The 26,106-nt window shown below is 41.3% G+C and overlaps 1 protein-coding gene across 2 annotated transcripts in view; it reads right to left on the reverse strand.

Annotated features, from left to right (window-relative positions):
• The window catches only part of uggt1 (UDP-glucose glycoprotein glucosyltransferase 1), a 148,131-nt gene that overhangs the window by 66,099 nt on the left and 55,926 nt on the right, over positions 1–26,106 (reverse strand). Inside the window, exons 21-25 of one of the 2 annotated variants that reach the window (XM_041213089.1) lie at positions 19,247–19,270; positions 13,153–13,247; positions 11,189–11,395; positions 7,737–7,868; positions 2,249–2,376 (exon numbers count right to left, since the gene is read on the reverse strand). In XM_041213089.1, coding sequence (XP_041069023.1) covers positions 2,249–2,376; positions 7,737–7,868; positions 11,189–11,395; positions 13,153–13,247; positions 19,247–19,270 — 586 coding nt within the window. The remainder of the gene's footprint in view (positions 1–2,248; positions 2,377–7,736; positions 7,869–11,188; positions 11,396–13,152; positions 13,248–19,246; positions 19,271–26,106) is intronic. The other variant, XM_041213097.1, reaches the window with a different exon arrangement.

Raw genomic sequence — 26,106 nt, forward strand, 5'->3', positions numbered from 1 at the left:
GGGTAGAAGGAAGAGCTGTGGAAGTAGGTTCTAAGGCCACTGAAGGAGGCGGTCTTGGCTGGGATGGCGGGTATGGAGCTGGAATTAAGTTCACCATGTTTTTTGGTCAAGGAGTAGCTACAGCAAAAGCAAGGAATTGAGCACATCTGCCACCTAAGAACACCATAGGGATGCTATGCCAACGCATGGCATACTTCAGTTACAATGGAGAGAAGCAAATGCATTCAACAATGGAACTGAGCACCTTGGAGAACAGATAGCTGAAGAGGACATGGGAATGCTTTTAGATGGGGAATGGATCATAGTTGCCGAAGAGTTATCAGCACAATTAGAATGTGCCCACTACATACCAACGATAAGCAGACCTCATTTTGTAAAAACAAAATCTTAAAGTACTGAACCAAAATATTTTGGTTTTATATATTTTAGCCACCTTCACTTGTAGCTCAAGAAACATGTTCATTTTTAAGACTTGAGCCAGGAATTTTCCTATGGCAGGCGGGGGCGGACACAAAGCCAATCACAGCTCATGGTCAGCTCCGTGCCACCATTTTATGAGGGCGGGCCAATTAAGGTCCGCCCAGTGTAATATGTGGCCGGTAGCGCTCAGCGCTACCTGTGCGGGTGGGGGGGAGGAGGGACAGTTGGGGCCAGCGCTCTTTCAAGCATGCATGCAAAAGAGCGCAGCAATCTCCCTGAGGCACAGGGTTGCCTCAGGGATATTGAATGGATATTAAAATAATTAAAGAATTGATTTAAAAATTGATTTAAACATGTCCCTTCATGTGACTGTGTTACATGAGTGGGGACATGTTTTTATATTCATGAAAGTGTATTTATTTATTTATTTAATAAAAGCTTCAAGAAACTTCATCCCACTCGTGGATTATGTTTTCTAAAAAACGCGAAGGCCACTTGGGTTTTCCGCCTGCCCGCCAACCTTAAGGTTGGACGGGCAGCATTCACAAGTGGCTCAATTAATTTCTTAATGGCCTTAATAGGCAGTTTACATTTTAACAGGCCACAGCCGACTCCGGCACGCGCCCACCGAACGAAATATCGCGATGGTGCGCGATGATGTCAGGACGCACACCCGACATCATCTCACGTCATTTTACATGTTGACATGTCAGGCCCGTCCTGACCGGAAAATTCTGCCCTAAGCATCTTTCTAATTGAATAATTTTTAAGGTTTCTTGACCCAAACCTCAAAAGAAAAACAGCCTCTCATATGCATCTCCCTAAGGTTACTGGTTCTGCTAAATGCATAAAGAGTTTGTCTCGATTTCTGCTCCATCATTTGTTTCAATTTCTCCTTTACTTCAACTCATCTCACCTTCACTTATCTTTCCTCTCTATCTTTTCCATCATTTCTCTCTTGCCTACTTCTTAAATGTTCACTCCTCAATTTTAAGTTTTCCTCTGCTTTAGCCTCTCCTAATTCTTAACCCTCCTCACTTTTACTGTTGTTTTTGCTCCTGTCTCACTAGAAAGCACACAGAGCAGGTCAGCCAGCTGAGCACACAGAGCAGAATAGCCAACTGACAAGCACTCAGAAGTGGACAACTTCACAATCCTGCATACCTCATCCAGTTATTACTGACCCTTCATCCGCTCTCCCCTGACCTCCAAATCCTCCTTCGCCTGTGATTTCTGATTAGTTGATAATTTTGTTTCCTCTAATGTAGTGGCCAACTACAGTTGCAACTTTGGATAGTTCAAAGCAGATGAGTTTGCTGGGGACTGCAAACAGGACAGGAATAGGTAGAGTCAGGTCACTGAAGGTGCTGGAGAGATCAGGACTTTCATACAGAACAAGAATGGAGCCAACAGGGGGACTTGCAATGCTTGACATTGACTGCAGACAATATATAGTTTATGATAATCCAATCATCAGCCACACATTTTAAAAATATATCCTTTAATATGTTGCCAACGTAGCCCTGGAACATACCAAAATTAATGAAACTACACATATTTACATCCTCTCATTTTATTTGATGCTCTGCTGTACTCATTCCAAATATGATTTGGAATAGATATAATATAAATTAATTTATAAGTATCTGCATGGAGTTCTATTAAATATGTAGCTCACTGATGACAAACCTCCCAAATATCTCAGTAAGTCCAACACTGAAGATTAACATTTCAGTTCAAATTTGTACACTGACAAATATTAATTTTAAAAATTCCTTGAAAAGATTTTGACTGAAACTAATACAGAATAGTCATTAAAATCACTCACAGATCTTCTTCAACAGCCAACATTTGGATCTTGATTTTGATCTTCTCTGCTGCCTCAATAGCAATACTCTCCAGCAGGTGGAAGTCATTCTGATTGAAGACTTCATTTTCTTCCAGTGGGCCAACAATCTACCAGAGTTGAAAAGTTACAAGTCTGTAATTATTTCATATATTCACTGGATATTGACAATTAACATCCTTGAGATATACATTCCTCCCTGTTAAGAATAGTAAGGAATCATATTAAGACCTCTTCTTTCCTCAGAAATACAATTTCTTCTGTCTTCAGTCTTGAAGAGCTGACCACAATTGTCAGGACTGGAGAGAAGAATAGAAATAATAATGATTGACTAGGCCTAAGAATAAAGGATTCATTTCAGCCAATTCCCAACACAGCACTGAGGATTAAGTTAGCTTTGAGATATTAGAAGTACCAGTTATGAAGCAATTAATGTTATGCTTAATCATTAGACAGAAATTATTTTCCAGGTATTTCTTTTAATGCTGCAGAGAAGCATGTCTTTCCAATGCAGTGTGATATTTCCTTTCATTGCCCTGTATGCACTTAGAATTGGTGCAACAAATAGGATGAACTTTATGGCCCAGAGCTTCCAATCTGGGTCCGAAACCCTATTTCAGGTGGTTTTGAGGGATTAGGGTGACAGGTAGTGGGTCAGGGATAAGCCAAGTGAGGGGGGGTGGGGGGGTGGGGCGGTGGAGGAGACCTCCAAGGTGCAACCATATGGAGATCTGAAGTTCTGGGTCCATGAATAAAAATGTGCAACTTTACTGGGCATAGTTAACCTGTATTTGGTGAGTAAGTAAATAGGAAGGTATATGTCACTGACATTTTAATTCTCAAATTTTAGCTCATATATCATTGCATGTAAAGCTACACTTTAATCTTGGTGCCCTTTAATAGCCAATAGATTAAAAAGTTGCACTTGAAGTTTTATGTTTGCATGAATGACAATGTTTTTCTTCTCATTCAGTCTTTGAACTCATGTTGCTGCCTTGGGCAATCTATATGACTTTTGTTCTTCCACAAAGTCACAGAACTTAAAAAAGACTTAGCAATTGCTTTCATTTTTCTAAATTTTATTAATCCTTGCTTTCTTTTCTATTTTTTATTGATCCTGGTTTACCTTTCCCACCTTACTCTAATTTTATTTTAGAATCCTGGTAACATATTTCGATCCTTTAATATTGTTCTTTGATTTCTTATTTCTACTTGTTGCACTTGTGCCCTTTCCATAAAACAATGATCTGTACACCTTTTGCCTTTTTGAGCAGAGCTTAAGTTTGGTATTACAGACAGACATTGCTGAGTTGCATAATTTATGCCCTTTAGACACCTGAATTCCTTTCAAGGGCCAGTTTCTATTGTATTACCATGGCCAATTTTAAGGAAGACTATCTTGATCCAAGCTTAGGGCATAACATGTACGTTCTAACCACATAAAACAGGAAATGTTGGAAATACACAACAGGTCAGTCAATATTGTGAGTAGAAAATACAGGATCACATCTTGGATGCAGCCCCTTCATCAGCACTTTAACTGCATGACAGCCTTTATATCTCACATGAGGACTCAACGTGACCTTTCTTCAGCAAGTAAGCTAAATTCTAGCTTCTCTTGAGCAAATGTCTATTTTAGTTACTGTAAAGTAGATAAAGGGGAAGCTGTAGATGCAGTGTACTTGGATTTCCAAAAGGCTTTTGGTGGGGGAGGGGGCAGGGTGGTTGGCAGGAGATGGTGGCATAGTGGTAATGTCACTTGACTAGTAATCCAGAGGCCCAGGTTACTGCTCTGGGGACATGGGTCCAATTTCCACCATGGCAACTAGTGGTATTTAAATTCAATTAATATATCTGGAATATAAAGTTAGTCTCAGTAATGGTGACCATGACAAGTATCATTGTTATAAAAACCCATCTGGTTCACTAATGTCCTTAATCTGTTATTCTTACCTGGTCTGGCCTACATGTGACTTCAGGCCTACAGCAATGTGGTTGACTCTTAGCTGCCCTCTGAAATGGCCTAGCAAGCAATTCAGTTCAAGGACAATTACTGATGGGGAACAAATGCTGGCCTTGCCAGCAATGCTCACATTCCATGAAAGAGTAAAAAAAAAACATTGCCACATCAAAGGCTACTACAAAAGATGAGAGAACATGATGTAGTGGAGTAACATGTTAGCACAGATAAAAGATTGGTTAGCTAACAGCAAGCAGAGAGTAGGGATAAATAGTTCTTTTTGGGGCTGGCAAGCTGCAGCTAGTGGACTGCCACAGGGATCAGTGCTGGGGCCTCAATTATTTACAATATGTATCAATGACTTGAAAGAAGGGACTGAATGTAAGGTAGCTAAATTTTCTGTTGATACCAAGATATGTAGGAAAGAAGAGGCGGTAGAGAGTCTGCAAAAGGATATAGGTAGATTAAATGAGTGGGCACAGATCTGGCAGATGAAGTATAATATGGGAAAATGTGAACTTGTCCACTTTGAACGGAAGAATAGAAAAGCAGTATACTTTTTAAATGGAGAGAGATTGTAGAATTTGGTGGTGCAGAGCGATTTGGGTGTCCTGGTATATGAATCACAAAAATTTAGTATTCAGGTATTGCAAGTGATTAGGAAGGCAAATGGAATGTTGGTGTTTGTTGAAAAGGGAATGGAATATAAAAGTAGGGATGTTTTACTGCAGCTGCACAGGGCCTTGGTGAGACTACATTTGGAGTACTAGATATAATTTTGGTCTTATTTGAAAATAGATATACTTGCATTAGAAGCAGTTCAGAGAAGGTTCACTCGACCCATTCCTAGAATGCAGAAAGGTTGAATAGGTTGGACCCATTGAAGTTTAGAAGAATGAGAGGTGACCTTATTGAAACATATAAGATCCTAAGGAGACTTGATAGGGTGATACCAGGAGAATGTTTTCTCTTGTGGGGGAGACTAGATCTAGAGGACACAGTTTAAGAATAAGTGGTCTCGCTTTTAAGACAGAGATGAGGAGAATTTTTTTCTCTCAGACGATCATTAGTAAGTGAAATTCTCTTCCCCAGAAAGCAATGGAGACTGGGTCATTGAATTGATTCAAAGCTGAGTTAGATAGAATTTTGATAGACAAAGTGATCAAGGGTTATGGGGAGCAGACAGGAAGGTGCAGTTGAGACCACAATCAGATCAGCCATGATCTTACTGAATGGCGGCGCTAGCTCGAAGAGCCAAATGGCCTACTCCTGCTCCTAAGTCCTATGTTCCTATATAGGGTGTAGCTTCAAAATAGGTTTAATATCAAGATAGAGCACTCAGTACAAAATACGAGGTTGTGAGTGGCAGACCCAGCAAACTAGATTAGTGCGAACAAACAAATAAACTATAGAAATTAGGGGGACAACCTGATACTCAACTCAAGACAAATCATTGAAAAGTTTGTTCTCTCCAACTCTGAATGGGAATCCCAGTATCTATATATTCATTGGTGTCTGCTTTCTTGATCATCTAATAGAGATACAATTTGACTCATTCTAGTCACTGACCTTTACTTGGACTTCTAAACCAACAGCTGTTTGCATGGCTCTGCTGGAATATGCTAATCTGCTGGGTATGTTGATCTAATGGTAATAGCTGGGTAAGCATGCATATTTTCTAATGACATGCTGTAAAACACATTGATGTCAGAGGTTTGTGCACTTGCTAGTATTAATCAAGATTGTTTGGCTAAAGTTGCAAATATCTGAAATGTTTAATAAAACCAATTAAATTAGACAGCATTAGGCAAATAGTACATTTGGACATCAGCTCTTTCCAATTAGATATTTTGACATATTGTAAAACTGCAATAATTATTCTATATAGAAACACCTGAGTACAATGGTCAATATGTTTTATATTTTTTAAAGAATGAATATTTGTTACACTCATTGAGAACAAATAAGTATTCAATTTGTTAGCTAACTTTGTTCACTTCCTCACCTATTCTCATTGCCATTTTCTGAATACTTGAATTTAACATAAAAGGTCTGCAATGGTAAAAGATTGCTTAAAAACCAGGCCAATGCAGCAGTCTAAAGATCATAATACTGCAGCTCATCAAAAAATTTGCTTCAATTTACAGTAAACTGATTCAAATTTTTGCTTCAAAAAATTATTTATTGCACTGCTGAAAAGCAACTCCTTTAAGCAAAAATGTAAACCAGTGGGCAATTTCTCCAAGCAGAAGCAATGTACATGGTTAAGAGCATCACTGGTTAAGTGATCAGCTGCTCAGTCAACTGCATTGATGCATTCTTCGTTCTTGGGGCAGAAGAGAAAACTCAGAGGTGATCAATACTAATCACCCAACTGAACTACACCATCATCATTTTAAATGGATTACTAATAGTTGAAGCATCACGTCTAATTCACTTCAAAGTGAATTTTTGTTGAAATTCAGTTAAATTATTTAAATAGCAAAGGGAAAGAAAGGGGAAAGAAGAGTTTCAGTTTTCTGTTCTGATGAAGGGATCCAATTGAAAAGATCACACAGTAGGTGAGAACAACAGACTGTCATGTTTTTGATGAGTTGAACTTTGTAGGACTGGAACCAGAATTGAAGCTGTCAAACCCTAATGTGATGAAGATACAAATGAGGGTTTGGAAGGGGATAGGCAAGACTGAAGGCAGAAAGCAACTGATTAGATACCAGAACAAAGGTGGAGGAAGAAACAAAATTCTGATTTGAGTAGGACACTGAGCTTCTGCTTTTCCTAAATCCAGTCCGACAGCAGCCTGTAAGATTGACAGAGTTGAGGCTGGAGGCTTAGTCGTGCTGCTACAGCAAATTCATTGCCCAATCCCGTAGACATCCAGGCAAAAGAAAATTGCTGATCCAGGTCTTAATATCAAACATAATGAAAACAGAAAATGCTGGAAATACTCAGCAGGTTAGGCAACATCTGTGGAGAGGGAGAAAGAGTTAACATTTCAAGTCCGTATGACTTCTTCAGTGCTTATACAGACTCAAAATGTTAACCGTTTCTTTTTCCACAGGTAGTGCCAGACCTGCTCAGTATTTCCAGCATTTTATGTTTTTAATTCAGATTTCCAGCATCCGCAGTACTTTGCTTTGACCTTTCATCAGAACTGGTCATTGACGTGAAACATTAACTCTGTTTCTCTCTCCACAGATACTGTTTGATCTGTTGAGTATTTCTAGCATTTTCCCTTTTTATTTCAGGTTGCCAGAATCCAAAGTATTTTGAGTTTGTCCTAACATCAAACCAACAGTCTGAGAGCTCTATCAGGGATGTACCAAGTGAGGTGGAGTTTGATTCATTGGCATGATCTTAGTCCATTACTAAAAACGTTAAGCATTATTATGGTATAGGCTGCACCCAAAGTACAGAAACCAAATCGCCAAGTGCCGAGAAAGAATCTGAACTTGTCTGACGCAATCTTGTGGTAACTTTCTTTTCAACTGAAATCAACATAATACTTACTCGTCCATTGCTTATTATGGCTCTCTGTCCTCCCTTCAATTTCACCACATCCTTGCAGAAAGAACTATGTGACAAAATGAAATCCAAATTCAGAGTCTCAAACATCTTTTTGAAGCCATCATTGTCCATACCCTACAGAAGGAAACAGAGAAAACAGGTCAAGCAAAGCAATGGTGAAAGTAAATTGAAAACAAAGATAAACACAGATGGTAAATTATTGATCTTCCGTGCTCCATTGAACAGAAATTAATTAATTAGTTATATCCAAAATGGGTCTTCTTTGACCCTGTTCCCAGATAGATTGGACTATGGAATGCACGTTTCATACATTACTGGCCTTTTGAGAATTTATCTAAAGGCACATTTCAGGTCTGTATGGGTGAGGTCTGATTAACATCCTGAGAAGAGGTTATGGAATGTCTTGGATGAGGTGCATGGTGGTTCTTCAAATTTTATTCTTATTTTCTCTGTTAATCTCAATATTCCATGTGCACTGCTGGTTAAGCATCTAATTTCCATTACCAACTTCCCTTTCTCTCTTTGCTATTTGCTCCATGGTCCACATTTTGGCTACCGAGGTGGGTAGCTTATGTCTGATCCACCTCAGTAAAAAGTACCCAGGAACAAGATAAAGTCAAGCCTGCTGACCCCTGAAACAGAGCTTAGGTGACAGTGGGGGCTGGTGAGGGCTAAGGTGGACTGGGTTAGAAGGCCCGCCTTGGTTCTCGGACTCCATTCTAGTTGTTTCAGAAGCTGTTAGGCCCTCTAACCTTATCCCTCACACCCCATCACTCACCACCCCATCTCCTCATACCCTCCATGCAAACTACAACTCAGTCAGTATCCACCAAGAGGAGACCTGAGGAGCCAAATGGAGATGAAAAACAATAAACTAACAACCTAATACAGCTCTCACTCCTACACACTTAAAAGTGAAAAAACTTCTATTCATAAAATCCAAGCAAAGTTTTAAAATCTCTTCAAGTGGTTAATCTCTAGTAGATAAAACTTATATTCAGACTCCATATCAAAGTCAGCTAATCCTTTAATAGTCTCTTTAAGCTGACAATCAAACTGTGAACTCAGAGGCCCCTGCTGAAATAATTGTTGCTTTTGAAACCCAGTCAAAAATTCATAATGACATAAAGATAGCCCTTGGAGATCTGTCAACAAAAAGCTCTATTGAAACTGCACGACCAGATGCTACTTTTTTTTTCTAACCTCCCCCTCCAGAAGGTTTTTTTCAGCTCTCACTGACAGCTGAAGCCTGTTTTTTTAAAAAAGTTTAAGAAGGGGGCATTTAAATAAACTTCAGGTCATGACGGTTATACAAACATATCCGCCCCCTTCAAGAGCATTTATGTCTACTCCATCCATCTGTGGCTCTCACAGAGTAGGTTAAGGCCTTTGCAACAACCAAAATAGGGTCTGTCTGAATTCAGTACCAAGTTCAAATGGCCCTGCTGAGTTTGAGGATCTCCCAGGTATGAATTGTACTCCGCTCCCTTTTCCATAGCAGTAAAAACTGGATATGTTGGAAATAGGAGCGGGGCTTCTTTATCCAGCCCCAAGTGTTTATGAATGTCTTCCTTTCTCTCAGTATTTATCACTATCACACTTCTCATCAGTCCTATGTTTTCTTTATTACTTCAGTGTTCTCAGACAACTGTGTCTTTTTCAATTAGTGATCTGTACCTGCAACTACCTCTAGATATCTTACAACTGAGTTAGTATCAGTTCAAGAAGCAGTGAATATCAATGCAGCCAGCAGCCAGAGGCAGTCTCAAACAGGTGCTGAAAGCATGTGATATCCAAAATGCGCACAATGAGAACTACCAACAAAAGGTGGAGTGTTGGAATAGTAAGGCTGCAAATGCCTTTTGTCTGATGCACATAAGCTCGTCACGATACAGTTGAACTGGACTAATCTTTACAGCACAGGAAAGTGATGCAGGGTTTTCCCTCTGGGCTTAGAAACCCCATCATTATGGTCAAATGAGGGTCAGAAACCCTCACAGTGGGGGAAATACTCACTTGACTTTGATTTTCCCTGAGTTGCCGATTAAAAGCCAGGGAGGCAGGCTTGGCCTTCAAATAAGGACGTCAGATAGGGGGGGCCTCTAGCACTGAAGCAGCAGGTTGTCAAGATGGAGACATTCTCTCACTGACCTTTTAAAAATTAAATTAAAAAATAGCCTCAGCAGCCTGAGGAAGCCCTGCACAGCCTGAGGCTGCAACTCAAGCCAGGAAGACTGGGAGGACCTCTATATCTGCCTGGGATGCTGTATCACTGTTACCAGGAGGCCACCTCCACTGTTCCTCAATGCTTTCAGGGATCTGAAGATTCTAGAAAATTCCAGTTATCCTCCACCTACAGCCTTACTAGGCCATTAACTATTTCAATCGATGACCCATTGTTTGCGGGCAGGGAAAACTTCCCTGGGGCAGGATGGAACTTGGGAATCAGCAAGGCAGCTGGCAGTAGAAATTTACTTGCCTGCCGTCACCATGCCTGTACCCATCAAGGCCTAAAAGTTCAACCCATGGTTGAGATCTCACTAAGGAAGTAATTGAAGTAAAATATTTAGAAAATCAACTCCAAGAAGCACGTTAAGTTTTCTTTTTCCTTAAAAAAAAATCAGAACAAGGAAGCTTATCAATCCTCAAATAAAAGGATTTACAGCAAAATCATATTGTACTGTTTTTGGTAACTGAGAGCAACAAGCATTAAAAATTTCTGGATGCCGTTATTAGTTAAGCTCCTTTCTGGTTTTGTTCATTCTAGCATACTGTCCTATTGCTTTTTTGTGTCACGAAATCAGATTCCAGCATTAACTAAACCAGGAATGACAATACTACTTCATTACTTTTATTTGTCAAGAACATATGTAATCAGAGGTATATCCATGATACATTGAAAATACGGCATTCTTTAAAGTTCATATCATCTCTAGGTAACTAATACCCACATAGCATATTTCTAAATTCCCCGGTTAGCACTGAAGCTATGTTAAAAACTTCACAGTTCAAATGGAAGTTAAAAACTGATGATAATCTTAAATTGAAGGAGTTGGCCACATCTTCAAATGTAGTGTTGTTTGTACCCAACAACTAAACAGTGCAGAGCAATTCTGTGTCATTCAGCAATGGGAAGCCTGTAAGAACATGGTGGCCCCAAGGTAAAACAACATGTTAACTGACTCTCTACAGGGAAAGCCATTCCCATGTGTCAATTGTTGGAAACTATGCAATATCAATTGGCAATTAGATGTACTACCCTTGCACTGCAATTACAGCTCATAATGTCCCATTTTTAAATCCCAAAACAGTTTCCTCAAACAAAATCAGCCATTTGACTTCACATTGTCATCATTTCCTATCCATGTTCATTTACTGAAGTGAATGGAAAGATGTCGCTAATCGAATACAAACTAGCAAGACAGATCACTTACACCGACAGCAAATTCCATAATGTTTGCCCCCTCGGCCAATGCCTTTGCAGTTTCTTCTTTTGCAAGTTTAGTGATGAAGTTCTTGGCATTGTTAACGCTTTGAGTGTTAAGTGCAGCCCAGATGGCTCTGGCAATAACTGTGTTCTCTTTGGTAGGTTCACTACTTGGACTGTTTATCAAGCCGATCCTCAAGTTATTGCTAGATTTCTGCAAAGCAACACACAAACAGATTTGCAGAAGTACAAAAAACCTGTCTGCTTTAAAAAGAAAACTTAAAATTTCAGTACTAGAGATATTGTATATATATATTAATCCTTTAACTTTCGAGAAACCTCATTGAAGAATTAAGGACCACAGTGCAGAGCACCACCAGGGTTGAAAAGAGATGAGATAAATCAAGAAACGCTGGTTAGGTGATGCCAAACTTTGATTTTAAAAGCCAGCAGATTATAAGAGGAAGGGTAGAGCAATACACTTTAAATAAAGAGATAAAAACTGGTTAACTGGGTGACCGCTTTGCAGAACACCTGCGCTCCATCCGCAAGAATGACCCAAACCTCCCTGTCGCTTGCCATTTTAACACTCCACCCTGCTCTCTTGCCCACATGTCTGTCCTTGGCTTGCTGCATTGTTCCAGTGAAGCCCAACGCAAACTGGAGGAACAGCACCTCATCTTCCGACTAGGCACTTTACAGCCTTCCGGACTGAATATTGAATTCAACAACTTTAGATCTTGACCTCCCTCCTTCATCCCCACCCCCTTTCTGTTTCTTCCCCCTTCCTTTTGTTTTTTCAAATAATTTATATAGATTTTTCTTTTCCCACCTATTTCCATTATTTCTAAATCTTTTATGCCTCCCCCACCCCCACTAGAGCTATACCTTGAGTGCCCTACCATCCATTCTTAATTAGCACATTCGTTTAGAAAATATCACCAACTTCAACACCTCTGTGTTCTTTTGTCTGATATCTTTTGATTATCTGCTCCTATCACTGCTTGCTTGTCCCTACAACCACACCACCCCCCTCCACTTCTCTCCCCCCACCCAACCCCCCCACCTTAAACCAGCTTATATTTCACCCCTCTCCTTGGATTCAACCAGTTCTGCTGAAGGGTCATGAGGACTCGAAACGTCAACTCTTTTATTCTCCGCCGATGTTGCCAGACCTGCTGAGCTTTTCCAGGTAATTCTGTTTTTGTTTTGGACACTTTAAGTAAATATTGTTTTGAGCTCCTGAGAATGAGCCTTATAGAATAAAACAGAGATGAATCCCTATTTCAGTAAGTACATTGGCCCCCTTAGTTGTAGAATGCAAAAATCTCAATTCCCAGTTACTGTGTTTTAGGTTGCTAACATAATACAGCAATTCAACACGAGTTGAACATCCAATCTCTGTTTTCATCCCAAGAGTAGAATTCTACCCCAGTGTCTTTATGTATTCTGCTCAGTGATCAAACGTCAAGTAAATATTATCAACTGCAACAGCAAGCCAAGGGAATTCAGTAATTATCACAATTACCTACACAATGAGTTCTCAAATTCAGCTGTGTGCCAGAGAAGCACAGAGCCAAGGCTATGCATTTTCTAGTCATGGGGGAAATTAAAGAGCACACATCTGCACAAAGTGCTTTTATTGCATATAGAATAAGATAGACGATGAGGGGTGAAAAACAAATGCAACAAGGCCATAATTTATAAATGTGTGTACAATCTTAAATTAGAATGGAAAATCCCCCACAAAACAAAGGATTAGTCCCTTGACAATTTGTTATTTTATACAACGCATATATGAATAGTCTCAACACTCAGTCCCCACCCCTCATTTCTATGGAAATAAATAATCATTATGACAGAGGATGTTGGTTGCTCTGGTCGGGATATTAACAAAGAGCAATGTGTACATAATGTCGCACCAACATTATGGGAAGAGAGTAAGATACCGGCTTAATTTTAATATCTTACCAAATGTTTAAGGGATTCATACAGTAACTGCCTCCCTGAAGAGTCATCAAAATCTCCAACAATCCAAAATGTAAGCGGACGAATATACTTATCGTCTATAAATTCAGGTGAAGAAAAGAAAATGAACAATATGCATTTCACCATTTTTAAAACATAATTTTTAGTTCTCATCAGATATTTCCCAATGCACAAAAATGATTCCTTGCCCATTGTGTTTGTATTCAACCAGCCGGAGGGGCACAAGATAAAGATAACACAGAAACTGTGTTAGTCCCTACTTTGCTGTGCAACAACTAAAAGCCAATTGTGTCACAGCTATCATGCACATTATGTTGTTTGTTATAAATAGTCACGTAATTCAGCGATAAATTATCTTGTCCAATTGAAAACTAAGTGAGGTTGGTAATCAGGATGTCAAATTCAATCGGACCACTGAAACATCAGGTCATGACCCTCCAGCGGGAGGAATCTTAGATCTTGGAAAAATCAGTGTCACATGCATTCAACTGATCTAATGATACATGGTGGAGAATAACATGCATGCAGAGATTCAACAGCTTTTTTAAAAAGTTATTTATTGCACAAACTCGTGGAAGCCAAAGAGTTGCCTTTAGCAGCTCAATTCAGAGACAGCAGTGGTTAACAGCAGCATGCTTATTAGGGACATTCTAAATCAGAAAGTTATGTTTATGAGGTTAAAATCTGGCTCACACCACTCTGCATCACCAATCCCTTCAATTAAATTACAAAAGGCCTGAGTGTAGATCATATACATAGGGCAGAATTTTGCCCTTGGTGGGCATGCGGGCCCGAAATGGGGCCGGCCACCATTTTAAGTGGGCGGGCCTTAGCGGCCTACCCAACTTATGCGCTTCCTGTGCAACGGGAGTGGGGGGGGGGGGTGGGTGGTGGTGGTGGTGCTGGTGGAGGGATTCCCCATCTGTCACAGTGCGCTCTTTCCCGTATGCATGCGAAAGAGCACACTGCTCCCTGAGACCAAGTGCTGTCTCAAGGAGATTGCTGACAGGCGAGAAAACACCAAGAGCATAAAAATATAAAAATTATTAACATGTCCCCCTCATGTGACAATGTCACACGAGATGGGCCATGTTAATTAGAAACACATTAACTTTATGAAAATTTTTAAAAACAGACGTGAAACCTCATCCTGCCAGTGCAGGATCTTTAACAATCTTAATTACCCTGTCAATGACCTCAATTGGCCTTTGACAGGTCGGCGGGCAGACAGCTGATTTCACTGACCTGAAAATTTAAAGGGACCAGGATGATGTCGGGGGTTCCTCCCGACATCATCCCGCGTCATTTTCTTATTGGCGAGCGCCCCCAAATCGCCAATGGGAAAATCCTGGCCATAGTGTCTTAGGTGAGTAATGATGCAAGGATAAAGTGGGTGCAGTTTTTTTCCAAAGATTACATTGGTATTATTAAGCACTTGGACTGAAAACTTTACAAGGCTGACAGACTTTTAAATAGCTTGCACAACACATGCTGTTCAATACATTCACTGTAGTTTAAGGTACAGCTAAGGACAATGTCATTTTTTTACATAAAATTATACACCTCAATTTTCACTACCTGCATTTGATTAACCTTTGCAAGTATCTCATCTTTGTTCTTAACTCTCATCACGTATACCATGTTTGACAAACTCAGTATTGCATTAAGGTTTGCTTAGGTAGATAGGTAGGACAGCCAAGTTTGTAACTTTAAAAATTGTAACAATTGCCTTCTCATTTTTGTAGCTGCAGCTACTATGCCTCTGCTAGAGGGCACACAAGGCACAGGTTTGCATCCATATCATCTTACGTGGCAATGCTTTCATCTTCGGCTGCACATTCTCCAAAGAATAAAGATAACATGAAATGTTACTGCATGTTACTCTGGATTGTAGAATCTTAGTGCACAGAATAAGTACATAGAACCCATTCTGCCTATGTCAGCTCTTTGAAAGAGCTATCCAATTGGTCCCAATTGCCCACTCTTTCCCCAAAGCATTGTAAATTTTCCTTCTCAAGTTTTTATCCAATTTCCTTTTGATGGATCAAAAGGAGAATATTATGTGAATAAATCAACTTATTGGAAGTACTGTCATAGAGCTCAGTGCATATCATCACAGTGGTTGATCTCACTGGTTAATGATGTGTGGAATAAAGTGAGCAGGGCTTTTTCTTTTTCAAAGAGTGCTTTTCATGCCAAAGACAATGGAATAAGAGCAACACTGAAAATTTCAAATAATCTGTTGAAAACTTAATTTAATCCATCTGAGCCCAGGCCAATATGCACAAAAATCAAAATAATTAGCATTGAGATACAAAGGCTTTAGGCATGTCAAGTAAGTGAATACAAACAGACTGCAACATCCAATGAAATACACATCTACAGGCACTGGAAACACTATCCTGCTTAGCAGGATGGAAGTGTCCATCGCTTCTGTTCGGCTGTCACCTAGATTAGTTTCTTGATCATGCAAAGGTCCAGAGTGGAAACTGGGTATTGCCTTGTAAGAAGGTAAAGAATTTTTTTTAATTTTAGAAAAAATGAAGAACACCTTTGCTCAGCTCCTCATAGCTGGTTTCAGAGTTGGACTAACAAAGCCCTGGGAGTATACCTGCTGGTATATAGTTGCATAGGTGTACAGGGCATAATTTCAAAATTTGTGAATGATATAAAACTGGGAAGCATTGTTAACCGTGAGGAGGATAACATAGAACGTCAAAAGGACTTAAGTAGGTAGAATGGGCAGACAAGTGGCAGATAAAATTTAATGCAGAGAAGTATGAAGTGATTCATTTTGGTAGAAAGAGCACCGGGGTCTGAATCTCTGGTCGGCATAAGGGGGCGGGCCCCGCTCACTGATGCATAAAATGATGCGCGGTGACATCTGGCTTGCATCCCGACATCACCGCGCGTCATTCAGATCTTCAGTTCGGCGGACTTGCACCGGAGTCGGCTGCGCACCCACCGAACTGTCAAAGGCATATTAAGGTCATTTAAACAGCAATTAAAATACTTAACAGGGCTGCCCGTCCAACCTTACGGTTGGCGGGCAGGCGAATAGCCCATGCGGCTTTCGCATTTATCATGGAACCTCATCCACGAGCGGGATGAAGTTTCATTTAAGTTTTTAAGCTTTAATAAAAAATTTTAATAAAATTCATAGACATGTCCCAGCTCATGTGACACTGTCACATGAGGGGACATGTTCAAATAATTTTTTGAAAACTTTTATTCACTTTTTGATAATGAAATTAAACTCCCTGAGGCAGCTCTGTGTCACACTGGGCAGGCCTTGATTGGCCCTCCCATGTAAAATGGTGGGGTGCAGCTGATGGCGAGCGGCGATTGGTTGCGTGCCCACCCATGCCGGCTCCGCCCCCCTCGACGGGGAGAAAATTCTCCACAGAGAGACAATATAAAATAAAGGTGCAACTCTAAATGGGATGCAAGAGCAGAGGGATCCGGATGCAAATGTGCATAAATCATTGAAGATGGTAGGACAGATTGATGCAAACTATATCAATAGAGGCATAGAGTACAAAAGCAAAAAAGTTATGTTAAACTTGTAGAAAGCACTGCAGTGTTGCATCCAGTTCTGGACATCATACCTAAGGAAGAATGCAAAGGCATGAGAAAAAGTGGAGAAAAGATTCACAAGGATGGTTCTAGTGGTGAGGGAATTCAGTTACCTGGATAGACTGCAGAAGTTGGGATCGTTTTCCCTGCAGAGGAGAAGTTTGAGAGGAGATTTGAAAGGGGTATTCAAAATCATGACAGGCCGGGACAGAGTAGATAGGGGGAAACTATTCCCATTGTTGGAAGGATCAAGAACCAGAGGGCACAGATTTAAGGTAACTGGCAAAAGAAGCAATGTCAACATGAGTGAATATGGAATACACTGCCTGAGAGTGTAGTGGCGACAGGTTCAATCGGCTTTCAAGAGGAAATTGGATTATCTGAAAAGGAAGAATGTGCAGGGCTACTAGAGGAAAGCAGGGAGTCGCAGTCGATGAACTGTTCCTTCAGAGAACGAGCAGAAACACTACAGGCCGAATGGCCTCCTATAGCTAACAGAAAGAGAAGGACAAAGATAGTCTTTAAACTGGGAGGCTAGCCCTCACACTTACAGGCAAAATCTAAACTTTTTCTTCACTTTCACCATAAACATTAAGCAAAATATGAAAAAGTATCTAATAAACATAGAAGCTCTGCCAGCATCGTGTTAATGTTTTAGTTGGATACGCCTCATCTGAACTGAAATAGGAAGAAGGAGGTCTCAATGACAGACTACTTTGATTAGGGGACTTGGTTGCATCCTTTTTTCAGCTTTTATGAAAGGTCTCTGCTTAAAATTTGAACTGTCTTTTCAGGTATTGAAAGATCTGCTATGTATTTCTAACATTTACAGATCTGTTTTTTAAGAACATGCTTTATAATTTAGTACCTTGCAAGTTACAGATCAGTATTAAGACTTAAGCCTGAAGACTTGTACCAATACACAACTTGAAGATCTGTCCTGTTTAGAAAGAAACAGAGGAAATCGAGTCCATATCCATGAACTTTTATCTTCAAAAGCTGTGATATAACCAGGAAGCATTTTGAATGATAAAGTTGGACAGGATTGCTAGGTTCCAAAGTAGATCTCCTGCATTTGTCTGCAAAAAGGTTGGCAATAAAGTTTTAGCATGTGTGCTATCTTCATCAGTGCCAGCCTGCCATGTAGAAATGTATCACGAGCAGTAGGATTCATTTTGCATTCACCATTCTGATAGCATGGGGCAGTTCAGTTTGGAGGAGATAAAATGCAAAGGAACAGGATACCAGCTGCTCCAAGTTTGGCAATGAGCATCAACTGTCATGCAGATGTGTCTACTAATGTGAAGGGGGTGCCTAGAATGGTCATACAGAGTACTGTTTTAATAATGCATTACATTATAACATGAATCGCATGATGAGAATCAGCAATTTTTTCAAAAACTACTGAAAATAGGGGTGTGCCATGCAAACACTACCATCATGGCTTCCACTTCCTATTTTCTCTAACATTTTAAAATATAATCATTGAAATAACACTAGCACATGAATTTATGAAAATAATCCATCATATTAGTACGGTGCAAGATTAATTAGCTCATAGCAAATTATTCTTCCACTCAATTGCATACAAGAGAATTCCAGCACAAAAATAGAACTATATATTTTATGCATGTTTGTGTGGTAGACAAATCTCCAACATGAATCTTGTCAGTCATGAAAGTTTTTATGAAATTTTCACCATGCCCCTCCACCCTTGACATGGCACTGGTCTGCACAGAAACAATCATTTTTCAAATGACACTAGACAGTAATTTTACTGTGTTATTTGACCCTGGATGCCATTACAGCTAAACCCAATCTGATCCTTGCTAAATATCCATATGAAATACCTACAGATGCACACTCTCTCATGAAGTTACTCAGTTCTCAATACCAAGAACTCATTCCAGTTTTTTTTCTCTGCATCACAGGGTACTTGTTGCACCCAACTGATATTGGCTAAACATCGCATAGAGCAGAGATCGAAAGCAATGCACTCCAGATCTGTATAGCTTTAGTGCCACACAACAAAGCATATTCACCAGTTGAATTGCTAAGGGCTCCCATTACGAAATAATTGAGCAGAAAGTTTCACTGAACATGGTAGGTTTGAAGAGCCAATTCTTAGACAGCTGCTCAATATGTGTTGCCAAATTAAACTTCATGCTCCTCACATTAAATTAATACATGTCTGAAAACGGTCATTAGGTTTTATTTGATCGAATTAAATATGTCGTAGAATGAGCTCGATGGGCCAAATGTTCTTGTGCTGTCTCTCCTTTATATTTAAATTTGCAAAACAGTAATTCAGTTAATTGAATACATGAGCTGGAGTTTTGATTCTTAAACAGTCCAATGTTTTGTAACAAAAGTTCTGAATGCATGCAGAATTGTGCAGTTGCAATAAAACCCAATAATAAAGCAATTGAGTGGAAAATATGAAAAATGCATCAGATTGAAGTAGATAAGAATCAGACTAATAAATAGAGCAGAAAGTTACCATAGATCTCTCTTGAAGACATTCCTGCACAAAAGCAGAAAGGACAAAAAAATAAGAAATGAAAAATATGAATAGCAGAATAAAGTCAAATTTATAGCAAACCATGTCCAGCTCCAGCCACATTTAGCCTAAAAGTGCACGTGGTACTGTTTTCTGGCATTAAAGCCTGTGGCACCCAAATACAGAAAGCATACATTTGTAAACCAGTTCACCTGAAGGAGAAATGCTTCAGGACAGAAATGCCAAAGATGCAGAAAAACAGCGTTAAATCAAATGCTGTCAGCAGCAATTTATTGAAAACAGTTTTAAACAATTAGACTAAATAAATTGGTGACTTTGAGGCATCCTTCAGAACTGAACTTCAAACTCTTAATAGAAACAAAAGTTCACTTTTCAAAATAAAATTTGATTGAAAAAGTTGATTGCATTAGCCAATCACACTGTGGACAGGCAGACAACCTGATTTGTAATTCGTCACTTGAAGGTAGTACGAGTTATCCAGAATGACCTCATGCAAGTTCATCCTGCTCTTGATGACAAAAACATCCTGCTCTTTGTTCAGGTAGAGTGGATGACATACCAGAGATTCAAGGTCTGCAAGTCAGTAACCATGGCAAAGGTGGGCTTTGTTCCACTCACCATCACACTGCCATCATGAATCCAAGCAACTGGATTCTCTTCCAAGCTGCTGCTAAATAATCAATTAATAATTCTTTCCCACAACTCAAAAACACTGTTTGCTTTTATTCTGTGAAATGCTAAATAAAATTATGATATTTTTGGAATCTTAAGTTAACTTTCATTCCTTTTTTGAAACATATAAAACAAATAAATCAACTTTTCGCCCATAAAATAAACAATATAAAAAAAGTTTTTCACAAGCCAAGAGAAAACAGAAGCCATTTGCCAAGAAATATCAAATTCAATTAGTTATCCTCCCTAACATTTGAATGGTTCCAAACTAGCATCAGATTCATGTTGCAATCCACAAAGATTGCAGCAGGAAACTGGTTCATACGAATAAGCTTGAAGTCAATTCTCCAGACCAACACAAAGGAGGTTTCACTTCTTGGATGTATGAGATTTAAAGTCCTGGATTAAATTTCTGTACACCATACACAACCTCCATAGGTAAGTTCTAGATGTAATATCATACTAGAGTTTGTCCAGAAGCAATGGAGAAAACTAATTTATAATGGAATCTTAAAACAGGAAACGGATGGGAATGAACCTTTTTCTTTGCTTTTTTAAAATTCTTTCACAGGATGTGGGCCTAGGCAGCGATGCCAGCATTTGTTGCCCTCCCTAATTGCCAGTGAGAAAGTAATGGTGAGCCACCTTCTTGAACCACTACAGGGTAGGTACACAACCACAGTGCTGACAGGAAGGAAAAAATCAGTTAACAGTAATCAAGATACCACATCTAATCCAGTGGGTTAACCCCTTCATGGCCACGCACTATATTGAATGATAAAATGCAAATGGAACACCAAAAGCTTACAATTCTTACATTCGTGGAAAAGACAAGGCAGTTTTTTTTTTAAATGTTTATCCCAAACTGATAATGAAAATGCAGAAAGTCATGTTCTTAACATGTACCATTTCTGAGAATGCAATTTTATTTGGAGATAATAAAGAAATATAAGCCATTTGCAGTGCACCTGTGATGATCCTTTTAACACTTCTCAAGGAGCTAATGAACCACTTAAAGCATCTCCAAAACATTATTAATGCAGTTGTGGAATACTCAAGCACGATAGAAAATTTCAAGAGCAACAAAAAAATGTTATTTGTCATGATGGACTGTAAACATTGTAATGGAGCATGGCAACAAGATTCTCAGGATAAGGAAAAATCCCACAACATAGGGAAAAAGGCTCCATGGTAGTATTCAGCATAAATGGGGGATATTGTCACTAAAGACTGTCAGAAATTGAAGAAAAGCTTGCACCATGTAAGATAGAGCAAAAAATAATGCCTGAATATTACATAAGGAATATAAACACATGAGAAAATTATGCAGTTGCAAAAGATTTATGCAAGAAAAGCTGTGAACAGTAAAATTAAGCATTGTGGCTGGTATATTAACAATGTAAAGAGGAAAAAATATACAAACGGCATTATTTATAGCATTCTGGGAAACGAAGTGCCATAAGCAACAATTTTCATGGGTGAACACACCCAGTCTCAATCCATAGCACTCTTAACATAGAAAGACAAAATAGCAGATAATAGGGTCTGGCATGAAACAGATGATGAGGTCTTGAGCCAGGATGTTCAAAAATATGTCAGGAAATAATCACACATCTTTTCTGAAGCGGGATTGTGTATATTAGGCTTTGGGTTTTCTTTAATGCTTATTAAAAAACTGGTTTCCATAAGCATACTGAGTCCCCAAGTAAATGAAATCTATATCCTGTATCAGTGCTGAGAATAGGGTAGCATGTCATGGGACTAATAGTTACCACTCAATTACAATATAGCCCACTGTAGAATTTATATCATGTCCATGTTCTTCCTTAAACTCAATAGGCAGTAGGTTCTATCAAATTTATCAACAGGCAGGGTAATTTCACAGAGGCAAAAATACACAGCAAGCTACCGATAATACCAACTTCTGTTACTTTAAAAATTTAGCTGTTGTACACAGTCTGTTTTCGCAGTGCACGATCCCTTTAATGCTTTTTAGGGTTCCGCGCCCATGTTATTTTTCATGTAATGAGGTCTCCGTGGTACCTTCCATGCTGCTGTGCAGCCAGGTACTCACACAGGTTTAGCAGGAACATTGCTTGCCACAAAAGGTTAACGCATGGGGGTAAAGTTCTCATTTTAGGTGCAATTGCTGAGTCAAGGGCTAATTGCACTCATTTCAGAAGTGTTCTTTCCCCCCCCACCCTCCCACCGCCCCCAAGTTTTCAACCTGCCATGGATAAACGTGATCCAGCAGAGGTTTAGAACATAAATTTTTCAAATAAATGTTTTTGCTTTAAAAGTTATTCCATAATATGTTCAAAAGGAGAAATTTGATGTAGGTTGATCAATACAGCTGAAAATGCATTTAATCACAAATTAAGTAAGCATTTTAATGAGTGTCTAGTCACTACCAGTGACTAACTCAAAATAACTGGAAATGACAAAAAACTATACCTAACCATTTGTTAGCCCCTTGGTATACAGTAGTCAGTTTAACAAATACATATTTAAAAGCTTTTACTACAAGGCTATTAATGTCCTTGCACTCATGAGGGCCAGTTTGATTTTAAGAGCCTCCATAAAGGCCCGCAAACAAGCACAATTTGCAGAAACCTGCCCCCGTGATTAATTTGGTGGATGGTGTGGCCTGTTTTGTGCGCAGTGTCAACTTCATGAATGCTTTTCTCTAAAATAGCCCAAAGGATCACAGCAACTATTTGTGCTGAAATAATTTGTGCTTAAGAGTTTTCTAAGGGTTTTTTCTGCTGGTTTGGCTGAGTTGGGACAAAATGCACTTAAAAAAAATCTCAACTGAGTGGAAACTCACGGTTATGTTATTTAGCACTTATTGCTTACAACAAACAGTACACTTATCTGCAAGGTTTCTGGATGAAACAGGCTTCCACTGACTTCCTCATGAGATTGTTCTACAACAGCTAGTGCAAAATCCCTGCCCACTGCAGAGTCCAGTTGTTTTTTAGACTAAGCTCAAACTGCACTAAAGTTAGGCAGAGCTCTATGTTTAAAGAGGCTTTTCCCATCATGGATATTAATGCTGAGACATTAACCATCTTACTGTCAGCATGGCTCTGATGGCTCAGCCAATTTAGCAAAAGGATTTGGGAGCACAAATACACACGTCACTAAAAAGTAACGTGCAGGTCAGGAAGCCCATTAAAAAAAAATAAAACTAGCACTAGGGTTTATTTCTATAGGGGTAGAATTGAGAAGTACCAAATTTATAAACATAATGATATTTTATTCAAGAAATGCGCTCATAGCTCGAAAGCTTAATTGCAATGTGATTTTACAGTCTGTCCACAAAAAGCAGGACAAATCCAACCAGGCCAATTACCGCCCATCAGTCCACTCTCACTCATCAGCAAAGTGATGGAAGGTGTCACTGCCAGTGCTATCAAGCAGCACTTACTCAGCAATAACCTGATCACTGATGCTCAATTTGGGTTCCGCCAGGGTCACTCAGCTCCTGATCTCATTACAGCCTTTGTCCAAACATGGACGAAACAGCTGAACCAAAGAGGCAAGGTGAGAGTGTCTGCCCTTGACATCAAGGCCGCACTTGACAAGAGTGTGGCATCAAGGAGCCCTGGAAAAACGGAAACCAATGGCAATCAAGGGAAAGCTCTTCACTGGTTGAGTCATACCTAGCACAAAGGAAGATGGTTGTGGTTGTTGGAGGTCAATCATCTCAGCTGCAGTACATCACTGAAGGAGTTCCTCAGGGTAGTGTCCTAGGCACAGCCATCTTCAGCTGCTTCATCAGTGACCTTCCTTATACCGTAAGGTCAGAAGTGGGGATGTTCACTGATGTTACACAATGTTCAGCACCATTTGTGACTCCTCAGATACTGAAGCAGTCCGTGTCCATATGCAGCAAAACCTGAACAATGTCCAAGTAACATTCACACCACACAAATGCCAGGCAATGACCATCTCCAACAAGAGAGAATCTAGCCATCTTCCCTTGATAATCAATGGTATTAACATCGCTGAATTCCCCACTATCAACATCCTGGGGATTACCATTCACCAGGACCTGAGCTGGATTAGCCATATAAATATTGTGACTATAAGAGCAGGTAAGAGGATGGGAATTCTGCAGCAAGTAACTCACCTCCTGACTCCCCAAAGCCTGTCCAGCATGTACAAGGCACAAGTCAGGAGTGTGATGGAATACTCCACACTTGTCTGGATGAGTAAAGCTCTAACAACACTCAAGAAGTTCAGCACCATCCAGGCCAAAGCAGCCTGCTTGACTGACCACCATCCACCACCTGCATTCATTCCCTCCACCACCAATGCACAGTGGCAGCAATGTATACCATCTACAACAGGCTTGTCCAATCTTTTCACATGGTGGGGGGCCACACATCAATTTTTTTCTCACTCAAGGGTCCACTGAGCAAATTTCAGAAAGAATGATAATCTAAAAAAATGAGTAATAAATAAAAATAAGAGTGTGCGCATCAGAGTCACACCTTGTCTCGGGGTGCTCATTCACTCATCCTCACCCACTGTCACAGTGGTTGAGAATGTGTGTTTGTGTCTTGGTGTGTGGGAGGTTGAGAATGAATGAGAACACACTCACCCACACTCTCCCTTCTCTCTCTCTCACTCACACTCACACGCACAGACCCTCCTCCCCATTTCCTGCGTGCGCATAGATCCTCTCCCCTCACTCATGCACGCACAGACCCTCTTCCCACTCACCCGCACAGACCCCCTCCCCTGCCCTCTCGCACACAGGCCCTCTTCCCTCTAGTCCATGCGCGCAGACCCTCTTCCCCATCCCACATGCACGCACTCTTACCCCCATCCTGCATGTACGCAGACCCCCTACCTCTTCGTCCCGTGCGTGCGCAGACTCTTTCCCCCCCCTCTCCCACATGCGCACTCTAAGTCCCCCTCACACGCGCACAAACACTTCCCCTCACATACACTCTCCCACCCAACAAGTTCCCACATCCTCCCCCGCCATCTCCGCCACACGCTCTCGCATCCTCCCCCCTCTCCGCCACATGCTCCCGCACCCTCCCCCTCTCCGCCACACGCTCCTGCACCCTCTCACTATCCTCCACACGCTCTTGCACCCGGCCCCCCCTCTCCCTCACACGCTCTCGCACCCGCCCCCCCTCTCCGCCACACGCTCTCGCACCCGCCCCCCCTCTCCGCCACACGCTCCCGCACCCTCCCCGCTCTCCGCCACACGCTCCCGCACCCTCCCCCCTCTCCGCCACACGCTCCCGCACCCTCCCCCCCTCTCCGCCACACGCTCTCGCACCCTCCGCCACACGCTCTCGCACCCTCCTCCCCCTCCGCCACATGCTCTCGCACCCTCCGCCACACGCTCTCGCACCCTCCGCCCTCTCTGCCACACGATCTCGCACCCTCCTCCCTCTCCGCCACATGCTCTCGCACCCTCCTCCCTCTCCTCCACATGCTCTCGCACCCTCCTCCCTCTCCGCCACACGCTCTCGCACCCTCCACCACACGCTCTCGCACCCTCCACCACACGCTCTCGCATCCTCCCCCCTCTCTGCCACACGATCTCGCACCCTCCTCCCTCTCCGCCACATGCTCTCACACCCTCCTCCCTCTCCGCCACACGCTCTCGCACCCTCCACCACACGCTCTCGCACCCTCCACCACACGCTCTCGCATCCTCCCCCCTCTCTGCCACACGATCTCGCACCCTCCTCCCTCTCTGCCACACGCACTCGCACCCTCCTCCCTCTCCGCCACACGCTCTCGCACCCTTCGTCCACTCCTACACACTATCTCACACCCACCCCCTCTCCCCCACAGGATGTCACACCCTCCCCCCTCACCCACATGCTCTCAAACACTCCCTCCCCTTCTCCCCACCCGCTTCCACACCCTCCCCACCCCATACACACGACCTCACATCCTTCCCCACACCCCGACACATGCTCTCATGCCCTCCCACCTCTCCCACACACGAACACATACACACACTCCAGTGAGCCTCCCCCTCTTGCCCATACCAGGCCACTCCAGTGGGTCCCACCACTCTCGCATCTCGTGGGCCTCTCTCTTTTCTTGGTCGTGTCCCTCACCCCAGGCCCCTAGCCCTCCAGGGCACCTCCCTCCTCCCAGGTCCCTCCCCCTCCCCGGTGCCTCCCTCA

Source organism: Carcharodon carcharias, chromosome 2 (assembly GCF_017639515.1).
Source record: "Carcharodon carcharias isolate sCarCar2 chromosome 2, sCarCar2.pri, whole genome shotgun sequence".
Classification (NCBI taxonomy): Eukaryota; Metazoa; Chordata; class Chondrichthyes; order Lamniformes; family Lamnidae; genus Carcharodon; species Carcharodon carcharias.